At 43.3% G+C, this 18,720-nt stretch overlaps 1 protein-coding gene across 1 annotated transcript; it reads right to left on the bottom strand.

Moving 5' to 3' along the window:
* Window positions 1-910: 910 nt before the first annotated feature.
* Window positions 911-17,430, bottom strand: C1QTNF1 (C1q and TNF related 1). Its single transcript, XM_070740166.1, has 4 exons — window positions 17,352-17,430; window positions 12,323-12,464; window positions 6,475-6,602; window positions 911-2,033 (listed from the first exon to the last, which is right to left on the bottom strand). The coding sequence occupies exons 2-4, from the start codon at window positions 12,451-12,453 to the stop codon at window positions 1,483-1,485; spliced, it is 810 nt and encodes a 269-aa protein (XP_070596267.1). The 5' UTR covers window positions 12,454-12,464; window positions 17,352-17,430; the 3' UTR covers window positions 911-1,482.
* Window positions 17,431-18,720: the final 1,290 nt, after the last annotated feature.

Below are 18,720 nucleotides of genomic sequence, written 5' to 3'. Positions count from 1 at the left end.
AAAGGAAAAACAGGAATTTGCTTCCACTTCCCAGCCCTCTCCAGGTGCCAAAAGTGGGGAAAGATTGAATGTCGCCATCATTATTGTCATCACTATTGTCGTGATCCTTGATCATTACATGAAAAGTGGGAAACTGTTGAAGATTCCTGCCTCTTCACACCAGGCAAGGGGTCTGCATTGACCCAGCACAGCAGGAAACATATAATTAAATTGACCTTCTGTGCAGCAGGGGACTAATATACTCTCTTAAGAGTGCTAAACCCATTTATAGCAAAAAATCTGTGTAACACCCAATAAGCACTTTAAAAAAGGTGTTACACAGTCAGATACCTCTGACTGGAGCCAGGAATTCAATCTTAATTCTTCCCTGCAAACCAAATCAAAGTGACCATTGTGGGCAGTGCCCGAGAACTGTATTAGAGGGAATGTGCTTGCAACAGGAGGGAGGTAGTGGTTTGTGGAACCAGTGCTTTAGTGTTATGCTTTTTAATGCATCCCCATTGGATGCAGATAAACAGCAGCTTCTGAATGAAAAAGTCAATTAACAAGGCCTTCCAAAAGAAAGAAAAGGTGCAGTTTTTTCAACTAATGTTATACTGAATAATAAGCTTTTTATTATTAGGTGGCGTTAACACAATGTCCAACTAGGGGACAGAAGGAGGCTTAGGTGCATTGCAGAGAACTCAAAAGACCCGAAAAGGTTAAATGAAAAAGAAGGCCTGAAGGACAGAAGTGAGAAAAATGGGGAAAAGCTGTTTAAATTATATAGAAAGGATCATCTGACTGTTGAATTTAGGACAAAAAACCCACAAACATGACAGTAGTGGTATCTCACTCAGGGAGCACAACTGACTCAGACTCTGCTGGAGAAGATTTGGAAATTAATACAAATGAATGCTGGAGATTACGGTCAATATGGTCATGAATTAGAGGTAGTGCTGTTTATATCTGTGATGGAAGAGATTCCACCAGGAAGGATAAAGCTCAATGCTGAGCAAGGGAAACACAAGAAATCAAAGAGACAATGGCTGTGTATCCTAGTACCATAGAAAGAACTCAAAGTTATGGCAGGCCTACTAGGACAACCATTAAGTTATAATCTGGGAAGATATGAGTGTTTGACCAGTGAAATTCAAGATAAAATAATAAAATACAATCTCCAGTTTGAGATCCTCAAGATGTGTTGGATTGCGTCTTTCCAAAGGCTCAATCCTAAGTAGACTGAAAATTGTAGTTGGACAATACTAGCATCTTGGAATTTCTAGTCCATCATGTTAGGAGAGCATCGGGTAAGATGTAGAGAAAAGGCCATGTAGAAAAAAGGCCATGTTTATCAAAAGAGAGATCCTAGGTTAGAATATCTCATCAAGTGGGTGCTTCCAGTGCAAGTGAGTGCCTCCCCGCAGTGAGCAGTGCTAGAAATCACCAAAAAAGGGGACAAGCCAAAGCTGATAGGGCCAAGCTGTCCGTCTGCTAGCTGATTCAAGGCTCTGAGCTGGGCTTAACCAGATATCCACTGAAAGTGACGTAGGTATCATATTCATCACTGAACACAGCATTCTCACGTTCCCCCTTGAAGAGCCGTATCCAGATTTCATCCTGGTCCTGCAGCTCTATCATGAGGCTCTGGCTCTGCATGATGCTTCGGTCACTAGCCTGTGCATATAAAATGGCTGCTTCTTTTGTGTTGTGCATGATATGAAGGTAGGTCTCCTTCTGGTTCCAGGTGTGCACGTTGAGACTGAAGAAATATATGCCCGGGACGTAGCAGAAGAACTTGCCCATAAACATATTGAAGTGGCCGTAGAGGTTCACAAACTCAGTGTCAAAGACGAGCACCTGGTAATAGTCATTGCTATGCAAGGGTTTTCGCCGACCCACCGAAAAGGCAGCATAGTTGGTCTTGTAATTCTCGCCGGGGGATCCCATGTTGCCCTTTTGCCCCTTGAAGCCCATCTCACCCTTCTTGCCTGCTGCACCGGCTTTTCCCAATTTTCCTTGGAAGCCACGATCACCACGGTCCCCTTTCTCACCTGAGAAATAAAGATGTCATGACAGACCGCAGTTTCCTTCACCTGGCCTGCCCACCCCACCTTCTCCCAGGATGTGTGGGGATTTTACTCTGGCTAATTGAGGATTAAGGCTACTAATGTCCAAACCGTCTAGAGGGTAGCAATTGGTGAAGGCATCTTTTAGGAACAATTGAAGAGAGACAACCACAAGAGTTTATGGTATCACCAAAATAAGAGACAATGGCATTTGGAGTCCTGTCCCTCCCAGATTTTAACCACAGTGTGGAGACAAAACTTGGGGCTCTGCAGAATCTAGATAGTTAAGTTAGGGAGAAGTTGTATGGGTTAAGTAAATTCCTTGGCTGGAAGGAACTGTTATGATAAGTTTCAAACGAGAAAGCAGAAAATGCCCTTAATGTGGAAAGTGTCCAAAATGCTTTGGACAAAAAATATTGATCTGAATTATTTTTTTTCTTGGCACTTTACAACACTTCCTCCTTGCCATTTACATCTTATTTCTATTACTGTGGTGTAGAAAAATGGCTAATTTCTCTTGTCTAAACATCTATGTATACATTTGAATACAACAGAGAGATAAATAAAAGAATCCATGCATCCCACTTGTGGCAGAAAACCCTGAACATAAATGGCGCCAGTCGGTCCACTGCTATTCCTTGCTGGCTTACCATATAAAACTATACACCATCTCTATTTTTGTGGCAGGGAAAAACCACTACATAATATGATGTCCTTCCTGGGTTATATTTCAGAGAGATACATATATGGTAAAATCCTTTTTCCTGCATGGATGAAAGTATGTCTGCATTGCAATGCCTTCAAACTGATGAGAATTTTTTTCCTATATTAATTAGGCTTACCACTGAAATATGTGCTAAATCAGTTTAAATATTAAGTATAGAGCAATGATTTCTGTTTTATCCATTAGATAAAATGTGTAACATACTCATGTAATCAGAACATGTAATCTAAAAATAAATGTTCAAAATTGTGAAAGTTTTCCGTTTTGAATCTAGAATGATCAAAAGGAATCGGAAGAAAAAAGGAGAACTCTATAATAAATATACAGTACATCCATAGAGTAACTCAAGTGGAGCACCTCTGGCTCATAGGCCAGATGCAGCCTGCAGTGTCTCCCCATATGATTTGGTTGGCCTCTCTCCACTGCTCCCCAGTCCTGCTAGGAGCACTTATATTTGGTTTCAACTGAATGCTTTTCCCAAATGAATCTGCAGTCAGCAGAAAAGAATAATTGCAGTTGCCAAGGGGGTGGAATTGTGTTATGCATATAAGAATGTTATGAACATTGTGTGCATCTGCGTGTGAGAGAATGAGAGAGTCCGATTGGAAAATCTCCATTAATTCAGTTTAAAGATTTTATCAAACTAACTTGCACAGCAAGGGTGGTACAGATTTATGTGGGCAAAGATATGGGCATATGCATGGTTATTAACCCTGGATTAACCCAGTCCTTAAATGAAAGAGCTGACTTTCAGTCTTTCTTAGCCTAATTTCATAGGCTTGTTTTATTTTTAGAACTGTGGACACCTACTGTGTATACTGCTTTGAGATCCTGAAGGAGTAGCAGGATATAAATAGAAAAATAAGTAGAGGAAATACAAATACGAGCTACTGGTACACTGATGGAAGAAAAACTGTGTGTAGGATGGGATGTGAATGAAAGAAAGACTGGTGAGCTATGAAAGAGTGTTTGTGGACAAAGGTTTCTGCCTGTTGGCACTATTGCCCAACCCAATGTTGGTTTCTGGGATTTAATTTTCCTTGTAAATCTCAGATTCAGCAGTCCCGGGGCCTTTTCTGATGATACAACCTCTCCACCCTCCAAATCAGGCCATGTCCTAATGCAACCTCTGGTGTCCTAGGTTTGACTCAAAATTAATTGTTGGTTTCCTTTGGCCTCTGTTACGGAAGGATCTTGGATAAAATTATCATAACAGTTCCTTCCAGCCAAGGAATTTACTTAACCCATACAACTTCTCCCTAACTTAACTATCTAGATTCTGCAGAGCCCAAAGTTCTGTCTCCACACTGTGGTTAAAATCTGGGAGGGACAGGACTCCGAATGCCAGTTCTCCATGGCTTCTGAAAGCCTATCCCATAAATGCTCCAAACTAGCAGCTAAATGGTTTTGGGTCAGATGGGCAGGGATTTCAAAGCATGACCTGAGCTGCCGATGCCAAGTAATAAGTTGTGATTCTGTCCCTTATGAAATGATGGAACTTAGAAATGTTAGGGCATATCCTAGAGCTCTCTGAAATTTATGCACTTTGAAATCCCCTCATGAATTAAGAGATGAAGCAGCTGCAATATTGTTAGCTTATTCGCCCTCTGGCTGTGCACGATGCTCCCTCCCCATCTGCTTCCATAGGCAGAATTAGTGCAATAATCTAAGACACAGTGCAGGGAGGCCACCCTAAGGATGGAACAGATTCTGAAAACCAGGTGAAAATGGATGGAGAAACCTGGGCTACCTTGCCCCCTGATGTGAAGGATTTAGAAGTATAGAACTGATTTTAACACGAGGCATATTTTGCCCTCTTCTCTCCTCTGTTCCAAAGTTGATCAAACAGCTGTGTTCATTACCTCAGATTATAATGCTGCTGCTCAGTTAAATATCTTAAAGGGATTCAGCAAATTAATGGGGATGAGGCTTATCCATGCCTTCGAGTCATAATAGCTCTATTACCTCCCTGATCAGAGTGGCTTCTCAATTCTGTAAAACCAACTGGTGGAGAACAGAAGGGGCAAAATCTCATTTGTATATGAACCAAGAATATTGGATAGGAACAAAGTCCCAGCTCATTATGCCTTAGTTAGATCCAATACAACTATATTTATGTTCTCATTTTTTCTCAGCCAGTGTTTTAACTTCTCACAATGCTCCAGGGCAATGTTATGCTGGGGACATTGTAGGAAATGGAAATGATGTTCCCTCAGGCTAGCCCCAACCAGCTCACTATACAGCCTTGGGACAAATCCATAAAACTGCCTTATACCAGGATAAGGACAGCTTAGTAACTACTTCCAGAGGGCATGTCCACATGCCCCTTCTGTATCTCACCATTCACAGAAGGCAACTCAAATATGCTTTTCAGTACTTTGTTCTGTGTTTTTTTTCTTATTCTGTCTCCAGTTGCTGTGTGTGGGATAATAAAGGGAAAACTTTGCACATGGGAGAGGCAGCCTGAAATTAGGTCACCTGTATTGACAACCTGGAGACTCCAGATGGTTCTGCTGGCTTCCTGTCCATAATGATTTCTTCTACCCCTCAATCTTCTTTCGGCTACACGGGACACCAGAACCCCAACTACTATAACCTCATTTTTTAGCCACCAGTGGATTGGTTGACTAGTCCAACTAATAATTGCTCTTAAGCAGGTGATTAGTTAAGGTTTAAGGTTTCACAACTGAGTGTGAAACCTTAACTAATCACTGGTTTAAGAGAGATTACTCAAAGTATTATTGGAAGTGTCTATGGAGATCCTCAGTCATCCAGTCCAGTTGCCTCTTGAAAAAGCAACTTTGGGATATTATTGAAAGTACTCATTTTTTATACTTTCATAACTTGGATGGTAGGGAATTGCTTAAGCACTTGCTCCTAATTTCCTTTCCTCATGTAATTTTCTTAGAATAATTTATAGCTTTCACATCAATCATCTTAATCCCTTTTTCTTAAAATCCAATTCTTTAACAGCATTAAACCAACTGCATTTTTATTGTTCAACTCTGAATGACCATTAGGTGGCAACCGAGAGTGAAAAGCTCTCTGCTAGTGCTTTGATACATCAGTCAACTACAGTAGTAGTTCACCTGTACTTTTAAAAATCAGTCCATAACATCACAGGAAAGAAATAGGGAGGAATGTATGGAGTAATCAGAGTTTTGTGATTACAAAACTGGAGGAAGCTTTTCATATGATGGATGATGTTGGACAAGCTTGGCTGTCAACAAGAAAACAGCCTACCACAATCATTAGGAGCTGCCCATTAAAGCTTTATGGACAGCGGCCCCATAAGGGCATGTATAGGGGCAGCAAGATTTAGCACAGCATGATTTCCTGCTGGCTCAGGAACAGGAGTACAGCAAAACAATTGTGTGGAGGTGGCTTTGGCATTGGAGAAAGGTTACTCAGAGGATATTGCCAATTTTAAGCCTTGGAATGACTAACAGCAGGAACAATAACTGTTTTTCCAGGATGACAAAACAAAAAAGAAAAAGACCCAGATCAGGAATGTTAGGAGGGCAAGCAGAACATCTCCAGTCCAACAGATCATGGATAAATGTGCCCAACATGAAAGTTACTTTCATGTTGTCCATAAAGGTAATTGTGGTGCATATTGCTCATGGATAAATGAATGGCCAACCTTTCCCTAAAGCTCACATTTTGAATGCAAAGCAGCACGACTGGCCCAGTGCCCCTTACCTTTCAGGATGGTCATGTTGATCTGAGGCACAGGGTAATACATGGGATGTGCTGCAGGGGGATCACAGCAGCGAACACACTCAGACCTTCCTGGTTGCTTGTGGTGTCTCTGATAGCCATATTCTGTTCTGGGAGGCAGAAACAGCATAGACAGAATGGTGAAAAGGCCACAAACTGGGAAAGGAAACTCAGACCCTGAGTTTTACTTCTGTAAGGCCATCCTACTCCCCGACAGCACTGTTTCACAAAATGTGAAAAGTTCAATGTTAAACCCCTGCCTGGGCAGCAAACAATGGGCAAATCCAATCCCAAGAAACCAGGGCCTACCACAGTTGTCTTCCCCAATCCTGCAACCTTGAACCCAGACTTTGAAGCCAAGATATAATGATTAAATGTGCAAGAAGGTCACCGCCTCCAACTTAGGCACCAGAGAGCAAAATGGCGGAGAAATGCCATATAATGGAAAAGAATACTTTGAGAGTAGAAGTGTGAATTATAATTATATTTCATTATATTGAATATTATAATTCAATCTAAGCTGTGGCAGGTGTCCTTTGGCAGAACCCAAGAGCTGTAGAGGAAAAAATTTAGCCTGCATTCATTCAAATATTAGAACATATATGGAATCATATAAGGAACTGGAAGCAATTTTTCCCATAGGAATCAATGTAAAAGCAAATAATGCGTGCAAACTCATTAGGAAAGAAATAAAAGCTCAGAATTTGGGTGGGAGGAGGAGAAAGAAGAGGAGGAGGAGAGTCACTGCTGAAGGAAGAAGGTGAGGGGAATCAAAAAAATCCAAAACTTTAAGGCTTTAAAAAAAAAAAGAGGGACTTTGAGGTGGCGAGGAGGAGCACACGCCTCCCATACACCCGGCACGAGGCTGCCTCCCATACACTGCCTCTGCTGCTGCTGCTACCTGCTGCCTCTTCCTTCCCATGCTAGAGGGCTCCCCTCTCCTCTTGCTCGCTCGCTTTGTAGCCGGCGCCTTTCCTTTGCTGTGGTGACTCCTTGGCTGCCCAGAGCGAAGGGAGCGTTTCTTTTCTCTGGGCACTGGAAAAAGTTTATTCCCTGTCCAAGCATCCAGAGAAAGGAAAATGCTTCGTTCGCTCTGGACTGCCAAAGCCTCCTTAAGCATCACCAAAAATCTCCTCTGGCAGCCCAGATGGCCAGGATTAAAGGGAGAATGGCAGGAAACTGGCCGGGCCTTTGTGCCGCTCTCAAATTTCCTGGGAGATTTTTCCTGGCTCGGGTTCTTAAGTGGAAAATGGTTCTTAAGTAGAGGCAAAAAAAATTTGAACACCCAGTTCTTATGTAGAAAAGTTCTTAAGTAGAGGTACCACTGTATTATATAAACTAGTATATACATTATAACAAAGATTTTCTAGCACTCAGTTCCTGCCAAGATTCATTTAAAATGAAATAGAATTAGACATTTTATGGAGGTGGGAGTGGAAAAAGATCATTGATTGACCAGACTGAAAAGACCTAGAGCAATCTAAATCCTTGGACGTGAAGAAAAAATTGCCAGCCACTGTAGACAAGAAAGCTGCACCCAATGACTGTAGGGGACTACAAAATCTGAATTTACTCTGCAACCATGAGGGCTGGTGCTACCCGTCTAATTATACATCTTTTGGAGAAAAAGTCATGCCCTTCAGCTACTTCAATTTAAAAGATGCCATACCTTTTTCCCTCGCAACTTTTAGCAGATGATTGCTAGCTTGTGCTCCTTCAGGGGAAGAACCTTTGGTCCTAAAGCAGAAATAGGGGATCAACTTGCCAAGACAGGGTAACTAGATAGGACCTCCTCCCAGTTCCTGTAATTAGTGCTGCGGGGGTGGGGTGGGGGTGGCAAGATATTACTTTGTATTTCGCCCCTTGTGATCTAGTATTCAAGCTCCCTTATTACAAACCATTATTCCAACCCTTTGCAAACCTAAACCAGCAGATTTTATTTTATTTTTATTTATTTATTTATTTATTAGATTTGTATGCCGCCCCTCTCCGCAGACTCGGGGCGGCTAACAATAGTAAAAAGACAATGCAAACAAATCTAATATTAAAAGTAATTTTAAAACCCCAATTTAAAGAACCAATAATACATACAGACATACCATGCATAAATTTTATAAGCCTAGGGGGAAGGGAATATCTTAATTCCCCCATGCCTGACGACAGAGGTGGGTTTTAAGAAGCTTACGAAAGGCAAGGAGGGTGGGGGCAACTCTGATATCCGGGGGGAGTTGGTTCCAGAGGGTCGGGGCCGCCACAGAGAAGGCTCTTCCCCTGGGTCCCACCAAATGACATTGTTTAGTCGACGGGACCCGGAGAAGGCCAACTCTGTGGGACCTAACTGGTTACTGGGATTCATGCGGCAGAAGGCGGTCCCGGAGATATTCTGGTCCGATGCCATGAAGGGCTTTATATGTCATAACCAACACTTTGAATTGTGACCAGAAACTGATCGGCAACCAATGCAGACTGCGGAGTGTTGGTGTAACATGGGCATATTTAGGAAAGATGATGGTAGTCAGGAAGACAGATCAGGGGCAAGGGGTTCCAATATGAAAGGTATTGAGGGCTCAGAGGGCTCTACCTAAGAATGCCTCTACTTAAGAACTTTTTTAGATAGGAACCGGGTGTTCAAGACTTTTTTGCCTCTTCTCAAGAACCATTTTCTACTTAAGAACCTGAGCCCGGAAAAAATTCCCAGGAAATTTGAGAGCAGCACGAAGACCCGGCCATTCCCTCTTTAATCCCAGCCATCTCGGGCTTTTCTGAGCTGCCAGAGGAGCCTTTCGGTGGAGCTTTAGGAGGCCAGCCCAGAGCGAATGGAGTGTTTTCCTTTCTCTGGGTGCTTGAAGAGGGAATAAACCACTTCACTGTGGTGACTCCTTCATGCTGCCTCCCATACACCCGGCGCAAGGTTGCCTGCCGATGTGTCTGGGCACAGAAAGGCAAAAGAGGGCATTTCACCCCGGCCGGATTAACTCGGCTTCAGCCAAACTGAGGAGTCACCACAGTGAAGGAAAGGCGCCAGCTACAAAGCAAGTGAATGAGAGGAGAGGGGAGCCCTTCAGCATGGGAAGGAAGAGGAAGCAGGTAGCAGCAGCAGCAACAGCTGCCTTTCAGTCAAAGGAGTGGGAGGTTCCCCCCTCTCGCCCGCCTGGGTTTCTCTCTCTGGTGCAGTGAATGGGAGGCAGCTTCGCGCTGGGTGTATGAGAAGTGTGTGCTCCTCCTCACCGCCTCAGAGTCCCTCTTTCTTTCTTTTTTAAGCCTTAAACTTTTGGATTTTTTAAATTTCCCCTCACCTCCTCTTCTTCCTCCTCCTCCTCCCACCCAAATTCCAAGCTTTTACCTAATGGGTTTGCACGCATTATTTACTTTTACATTGATTCCTATAGAAAAAATTGCTTCTACTTACAAACTTTTTTACTTAAGAACCTGGTCACAGAACGAATTAAGCATCTATATTTATATCTCTATTCGTTGGCTGAAATAGTGCATCGGAGGGCAACATTTTTGAATCAACGTACTTCAAAGGCATACAAAATTCAGGACCCATTATTCCTGTAAGATTGAAATTTAGCAAAGCATTGGCCACTTCAGACCCACTGTGCCTTCCAACTACACTTCCGAGAAACCTTAGGTTGTGTGTCACAACGGAAGATGAAAGGGGTGTATTCCAGCTTCTTTCCTGCCTCCCTGTAGCTCCTGCATCCAATTGGCTGGCAGCAAGGTCCAACAGGTGAGTGGCAATTGGCTGGTTTGGAACAAAGACTACAATTCAGTAGTGGGTGGTGAGGGATGGTCAGGAATGGACTTGGGTGCCTGCTAGAGAGGCAGGACTGACTGGGCAGCATTGGAAGCTGATGGATGAGCCCTGTTCTTCCCTGGAAGGAGGGACCCTTGGAGACACACTGGGATGGGGAGCATGGGTGGGGGTTTTTGTGGCCCACTGCTCCCTTTCTTCCTCCTTCCCTCCAACAAAGTGGTAGGTAGTTCCATAGGTCAGACAAGGAAGACTGATTCCAATGCTGCCACATGCAAGATCAATGGAAAAGCAGGCAAGACTTTGGAAATTCCTCTCACTACCACTGCTTTTCCCCCCCATCCATGATCATTCCTGTTTGTTTGTTTGTTTGTTTGTTTGTTTGTTTGTTTGTTTGTTTGTTTGTTTGTTAAATTTCTAAGCCGCTCAACTCCTTGCTGACTCTGGACGGCGTACAACAGTTTAAAACAATCAAAAAAGTAAAAACCCAGAATATAAAAGAAACATTCATTCTACTTGGCTGGAGCTAGGTGATACAGCTCAACAGCCTCAGGCCTGCCGGCAAAGCCAGGTCTTCACAGCTTTCCTAAAGGCTAGGATGGTGGGGGCGGTGCATACCTCCGGGGGCAGTTGGTTCCATTGAGCTGGAGCCACCATAGAGAAGGCCCTCCCATGTGGCCCCGCCAATCTACATTATCTAGTTCAGTGATTTTCAACCTTTTTTGAGCTGCGGCACATTTTTTACATTTACGAAACCCTGGGGTACATTGAGCGGGCGGGGGGGGGTGGCTAAAAAAAGTTTGGACAAAAAAATTCTCTCTCTCTCTTCCTCCCTTTCGCTCTATTTCTCTGTCCCTCCCTCTTTCTCTCCCTTCCTCTTTCTTTCTCTCTCTCTCCATACCTCTTTCATTCTCTTCCTTCCTTCCTCTCCCTTTTGCTCTCTTTTTCTCTCCCTCCCTACCTCCCTCTATGTCTTTCTCTTTCTCTCCTTCCCTCCCTCTCTTTCTTTCTCTCTCTTGCTTTCTTTCTCTCTCTTGCTCTCTCTCTTGCTTTCTTTTTCTTGTTCTCTTTCTCTCTCTCTTTCTTTCTTTCTCTCTCTTGTTCTCTTTCTTGCTCGCTCTTTCTCTCTTCTGCTTTCTTTCTTTCTCTCTCTCTCTCTCTTGCTTTCTTTCTCTTTCTCTTGCTTTCTTTCTCTGAGCTTCGCGGCACACCTGACCATGTCTCGCAGCACACTGGTTGAAAAACACTGATCTAGTTGATGGGATCTGGAGTAGGCCAACCCTGTCGGCCCTAATCGGTCACTGGGAGGTATGCAGCAGAAGAAGGTCCCGTAAATAGTCAGGCCCTAAGCCATGTAGGGCTTTATAGGTTTAGGTAGGGGAATATATCCGAAAGGATGACACAGTGGATCACAGGTTGTCTAGTTATTTCTATTCCTTTCTGTTTGGAGACAAAAAGAAGAAGCTAAACAAATTCAGCAGGAGATCCTTTTTCCTCACTGGACATTTCTCAAAGAACACAGAAGCATTCCAAATTTCTATACCGTTTTCTAGCAACGATCAGGCCAGATTAAGCCTGGATGGAGGTCGGACAGTGAAGGCGTTGATTGTGGGTGGGTGCTAGCATAAACAAACATGGCCCTTTCCAGTACAGAGATGCCTAGAGAATGTTCACTCTGATTAAACAGGATCCTTAATTGTGTGCCTATGATTCAACCATTAAGGTTTTTTGCAGTCATTTGCACCTCCTCCAGAGCCATTTGTACCCAGCAGCCTCTGGCTTAATTTAAAGTGGGACAGAGTGAGTTAATTGTGCATAAACTGCACACTGAAGATGCACATTAATGAAGTTAATTGGGCATTGAAGTACAACCATGAAGTGTTTTCTTCAACTGTCAGCAGTTCTGGTTAAAAGTTTCACAGTTCTGAACAGCTGCCTAGATATGTGGTCTGTTTAAACATGGTCCCTTGAGATCAGCTTCCACTACTCAAGAGAACAGGTGTGAGAGTGTGTGCGTGTGCTTGTGCATGTGTGCATTATTTATGGCATATTGGTTTTATTGTAATGACTCACCTAGAAGTCTGATCCCAGAGTGGTGGTCGTGTGGGCCTCCCGGGCCTCTCTTCGGCCTCTCTCTCAGTTCCAGAAGCCTGAAATAGTAGGCAGAGAAGCCAAAACGTACAGTGTACCAGTGGCCCCTTCATGGCGTTGTGTCCTGTTGGAGAAAACAGGCTGATAAAACTGCTGGAGATGCTCAAGAGGCAGGGAATTAACCTGTTTGCTCACCATTCATTTCTACCAATTCATAGGAAATAGAGCAGGGATGGTGAACCTTTTTTTTGCTTGCATGCCAAAAGGGTGGGCACATGTGCAATAGCGTACGTGCGTGCGGGTGCCTACACCCATAATGTAATGCCCCTACGTATGCACGCAACCTGACCCATGCTGCCCCTCCGCACATGTGAACAGGCCTTATTGAAGCGTCCAGTAGGCCCATTGGACTGTTTTTTGCTCTCCCCAGGATTCAGGAAAACCTCCTGAAGCCTGGGGACATCAAAAAATGGCCCAACGGGCCAATTAGATGTGCAGAAACAAAACAGAAATGGAGCTGCCCTTCTACTTACCCTCAGATAGTTGCAACCATGCCTCAGTACCTTGGCCCATTTGTTCTGCAGCCTGCAAAGCTTTCCTGAAGTCCTCTCTAGCCGATGACAGAGCTCCGGATCAATCTGGAGCTCTGTTAACTACAGAGGCCTTCAGGAAAGCTTTGCCAGCTGCAGAAGAAATTAGGCTGAGATGTGCGAGGCCTGGCTGCAACTTTCCAAAGCTGAAGAAGTTCCTGACAGCGGAAAGGAAGCTGGGGGTGACACACACAAGTGAACTTCTGGTTGGCGCATTGGGATGTTTTTTGTTGTACCCAGACTTCAGGAGGCTCTCCTGAAGCCTGGGGACAGTGAAAAGAGCCAAAAAGAAGGCAGAAAATCAACTGGCCAGCACGCCCATGCGCACTGGAGCTAACATACGGCAACACCTTGGGTGTGCTCAAATATGGCTCAAATGCCATAAGTTTGCCATCACTAAAATAGACCCTCCCTTCCATGGCAATATTAAATCAAAAGCACTAGGAATACCAGTTGTACTGTTTCACCCCAAAGGACAAGGCGATACTTTTGTTAGCGTATTGTCCCAAATTGTATGATCATCACAGGGCTGGGGGTGGAATTCCCTGGACTTATGAGACTGGGAGATTTCAATCTTCTTTCTTTCAAAGGAAGGACCACAGATAGTCCAGTTAGTAATTCATGGCCACCATGAGAATGTCCCAGATAAAGGAGAAAGAGGACCTATATGATCACTTTGGGGGTCTAACAGAAGCATTCAGTTTCCAGAAGGCACTTAGGGAGTTTACTGAGATTCTGGTTGGCAGTTCTTGCTGAGACTTTTGTCACCTGCTGGAATGAGGCAGGTAAAAACCTTGGACAGGATTGTAAGTGTACACCGCCCCGAGTCCTTTGGGATTGGGCAGCATAGAAGTTGAATAAATAAATAAGTATGCAACCACTCCAAGTTTGTCAATCCAGGGAGGAATTCCTTAGTTTACTGAGGAACTCTGGGAGATGAACTGACTTAGAGGAAGCAGAAAACTGAGTGAATCTGAACAAACATGGATAGCAACTCACATTCAAGCATCCACGTAGAGGTGGGATTCAGCAGGTCCTGACCAGTTATGGAGAACCGGTAGCTGAAATATTGAGTAGTTCGGAGAACCGGTAAATGCCACCTCTGACTGGCCCTGCCCCCATCCATTCTCTGCCTCCCGAGTCCCAGCTGATTGGTATGAAATGGGGATTTTGCAGTAACCTTCCCCTGGAGTGGGGAGGGAATGGGGATTTTGCAGTATACTTCCCCTGACACGCCCACCAAGCCACACCCAAAGAATCAGTAGTTTAAAAAAGAAAAGAATCCCACTCCTTCTCCACTGTAGCAGGAAAAGCATCAAGGCATAATTATTTCTCTGCTAGTGTTATCCATTGCTTTCAAAATAACATGGACTTTTAAAGAGAAAGGTTGGTGGAAGGACACCTGCAAAAATACTGAGAATATTTTTTTCGAGATTTCTACTGGACAAAATCAGTCTGAGGGCTTAAACGCCAGCTGGGCAACTCCTCCCGAAGTGAGACTATATCTTGTGAGATTGTTCGGAATGAGTTTAAATCTACTGGTCTAGAGCAGTGTTTCCCAACCTTGGCAACTTGAAGATATCTGGACTTCAACTCCCAGAATTCCCCAGCCAGTATTCACAGGTTGGGGAATTCTGGGAGTTGAAGTCCAAATATCTTCAAGTTGCCAAGGTTGGGAAACACTGGTCTAGAGGAAGCAGACAAGATTCTCTGTGATATCAACTCTATCATTTAGAGTCTGGATCCCTATTCTTCCTAGTTGTAAATGCTTCTAAACTTGGTGGTAGGAGGCTGGGTCTGTGGGGTGGTGAAAGCAAAATCTTGGAAAAGAAATACTACTAGCTGCTTGAAAGAACTGATGATAGAACATCTTTTCAAGCAATCATCACTTGATCAAGTAATATTACTTAACAATCATTGAGTGTCCAACCTTTCATGGATAAAATTGTTGAGAAGGGCAGTAGGAAAAAAAAGCTGAGGGTCACTGTGGTTAAAATATGACTGGTGGGGGGAGAAGGATGGTTCAATCCACTCCCCCATTATCCATTCTTTACCTCCTGCAAATTGCTTTTCCTCTATTTCTTTGCTGTGGAGAACTGGAAGGTGGACATTCCAGACACATGCTTCCTAAATAACTTTCCTACAAAATGAGGGGGGGGGGAGACTCCAGAGAAGATTGAGACTGATACGTTTCTCCCACACATAATTCTGCTCTAAAAATCTGATTGAAAAACTGCATCTGGGACATTTCAAGGCAATAATGAACTTCATTTCCTCTTAATTGGCTTTCATCTGAGTTTTTCAAGGCATAATACATAATGATGTTCATAACAGTTACAAACGTGAAAAAGGCCGAAAGCTTGCCCATCCTTAGTCTGTAATAAACCAAGAGAAAATAGTTCCCAACAAAAATCTGTGGTCAAAAGGTCCCAATAAATGCAGAATAAGAGAGTTGGAAGGGACTATTTCAGACAAATGGTTGTCCAATCTTTTCTTAAAAATCTCCAATGATGGAGTACCCACAACTTCTGGAGGCAGATCGTTCCACTGATTGTTCTCACTGACAAGAAATTCCTCCTTAGTTCTAGGTTGAATTTCTCCTTGGTAAGTTTCATTGCTTCTTATCTTGCCTTCAAGTGTTTTGGAGAATAAGTTGAGCCCCCTCTTCTTTGTGACAACCCCTTAATCCTTATTTTTAATAACTAGACAAACTCTTGCAACTGTGCTTTATTTGTTAAGCCTCTGCTCCCCTAATCATCTTTGTTGCTCTTCTTTACATTATTTCTAGAATCTCAGCATCTTTTTTATACCACGCAACTGTCTACAAGATTCTCATGGAATTTCTTATGGAAAAGAATGAGATAGCATGTTGTCAAAGGAACACAGCTGTAGTCCACTGCAAGTAGAAACCACACATTTACAGGCTACATTTAGACAGCACACATGCAATACTTTAATTATCAAGTATGTGAATATGTACATACTCTCGTATTGATTAAGGAACATACTACTAACAGTATAATGTTTCCTATTGTATTTCACCAAGAACTTCAAAGAAGCAAACAGTAGGTTCCCAGGAAGTTAGTTCTCAACAGGGAGGCTGGATCTGATGCCCTGAGACCAGCATATATTAATTGCTGCAAACCAAAAAATATCTGCATATAGACTTACAAGCTTCCATATACGATAGCATCCTACACAGATGGGGGGGACCTGTTTCTTAGTAGCTTCTCCAAATTTATGTTTCTCTGGACTGAATTCCAGCATTATGAGATGTGCTACAGAAATCTTTTTGCATGGCAAATGTTAAATGGCAATGGTTATGACTAAGAAAGAGCTCTTGTTTAACCATCTTTCATAATTAATATTATATTTAACTTTCGTGCTACTTTCCCAAAGCCACTTGTCCCAAAGCCTTGGAATGGCGAAAACAATAAATTTGAATAGATATACTGTTTCTATCCCTCATTCTGTCCCCAAAGTCTCCCACAAAATGTATGCAAGTAATATTGCAGAAAATGGAACCTCTAATTAATCCTGGAGAAAGAGAAAACGATGCCTATAAATAGATGCTTGTCAAATAGCTGCTGCCTATTTAAAAGATCAGTATGCATGCAGAGGGAGACAGGACAGGACAGGACAACACAGGACAGGCCCGACCAATGTTGACTGGCATGGAGAGAAGTCCAGAAATGCATACAAAGATGTGTTCTCAGACTGTGTGTTTTTTCCGGTTCACTCTGGCAACTTGCCATTTCCCAAGGGTCTGCTATAGTAGCCAGTAGTGCCTGGGAATCTAAAGTCATCACGGCCTGCAAGAAAAATCTTCTCAGCCATAGAAACTCTTAACACTCCGGAAAACACAGAAAGGACATTTGGGATAAAGAAGCTAAGTTTCAGGAACTGTGTTGATAGGCATCAAACTCAGAGGGACAATGAATGTATCCCTTCTCCGTGCCAGGGCAATGATGCATTCATGACTGCCCCAGCTGGTTTTCAGCTGACAATTCCTCAAAAGCAGAATTTGTATAAGACTAGGCTTGTCTACTGTAAATGTGAACCTTAACTCACTCTGTACACCTATCTTAGATAGAGATCTCTGACCAACAAAGTTATACAGTAGAATGGAGAGAGTGAGAGAGAGAGAAAGCAACTTATCTGTTATTGCAATAGAAGGCAGGTACTCCAGGTAGATCCAGGGCTATTTCCACCCTTTGAAACATTTAAAGCATCACTGCCCAAGCTCTGAAGTGCATTCTGGAAGAAGGACTCTCAAACAAGACTCCAGGAAGACTTGGTCTTTCATCTCTCCTCTCCCCCTCTCCCCCCCCCTTTCAAATCAACATCTGTCCCTTTGCTTGCTTGGTTTCAAACAGCTTTAAGTACCTACCCTTGGTACTGCCCAGCTTGCTGGCACCTACCTTGGGGACCGGATGATAGGCTGCCACAGCCACTGCTTGCGTTTGTCTTTGGATGTCTACAGCATCCCGCTCCACGTAAATATTTCCCCTCCCTGCGAGAAGGCAGAGAGCAGAGCCCAGCAGTTCCGCCTATAGTCTTCAGATCTCAGGCGCCAAGCAGAAAGACGCTTTCTGGAAAACAGAGAGAGAGAGAGAGAAAAGGAAAGAAAGGGGCAGACACTGCACGCCGCCAGCCCTCCTCCCTCAGTTGTGCACAGCTGCCATTAACCATATGTATGCCCAGCACCCACAGCTCAGAGAAAAAAGACAGGTTTCCTCTTCCAGAAAGTATCTCCAGATGTTAGAGATCCAGAGCCAAGAAGTGAAACATGGAAGAAAGGAAAGATAGCGGTCACTGTTCACATAAGCGGGGAAAGGCAGTTCTGAAGCCGTCTCTCTATATTATTACATAATCATTATTTTTCCCTGTTTTTTTTCAAATGTGTCTGGCTTATTTGCTACAAGCAGCAGCATGTAAGTCTAGCTAAGCAATATGCATTTCTACCAAGCCGATCCCTAGCAAGATCTCTGTATGCTTCAAGCAACCAACTCACAACTCTTTCTCCCTTCTCTCCTGTTGGTCCCAAATCTGCTTCTTTTAAGTACTGAATATAAATGCGAGTCACTGACCAATAAACATCCACTGAATAATAAACTTGTACATCACAATGAGGTTGGAAACTTAGCTTCTATCTGTGCCTGTGTGAGTTTTGCTTCTTCTGACTAGTTAACTTTGTGCAGTCTATGCTTTCTTAACCTCAGGGATGATATAAATTACCCCAAAATTAATACTTATAGGTAATTTAGTTGAAAGACTTTGTACAAAGGGATAAAGAAACATTAAAGTACAGAGACATAGTAGGAAATAGAGGCATCACGTCAGTTCTACTGAGATACCAGCCAGCTCCTCCTATCCTTGACTTGTTGTCATTCCAGCTGGTCATAATTGAGACTCTTGTATGGTTTTATGAACTGTTGGCCTGGGCTTGGTTGTTTTGCTTTCCCTCCCCAACCTTCTCTCTTTTGGTGTCATGACTTTCATGTTATAAGCCTGAAGGAACATTTTATTTTATAAATCATATGCAAGGAACACTGGGAGCATTTTCTGCAGTCATGAAGTCTGCAGTGGGAATATCAGAAGTAAATCAGAAAATGCACCGGGAACCAAAATTAGAAGAATATAGGAAAACACTAGAAAAACAGAAGGTCAGAATCTTGTGGGAGGCTCACATTTGCTGTCCTAATCTGCCAAGGAAAGCACAAAAAGCAAGGAATCCTCTGCAAGTGGGCAGCCTCAACTAACCCAGTCTGAGAGAAGAAAAGGAAGCAA

This window comes from Erythrolamprus reginae, chromosome 2 (assembly GCF_031021105.1).
Source record: "Erythrolamprus reginae isolate rEryReg1 chromosome 2, rEryReg1.hap1, whole genome shotgun sequence".
Lineage (NCBI taxonomy): Eukaryota > Metazoa > Chordata > Lepidosauria > Squamata > Dipsadidae > Erythrolamprus > Erythrolamprus reginae.
Note: the sequence above shows the minus strand (reverse complement) of the source record. Positions and strands in the feature narration are given on the sequence as shown.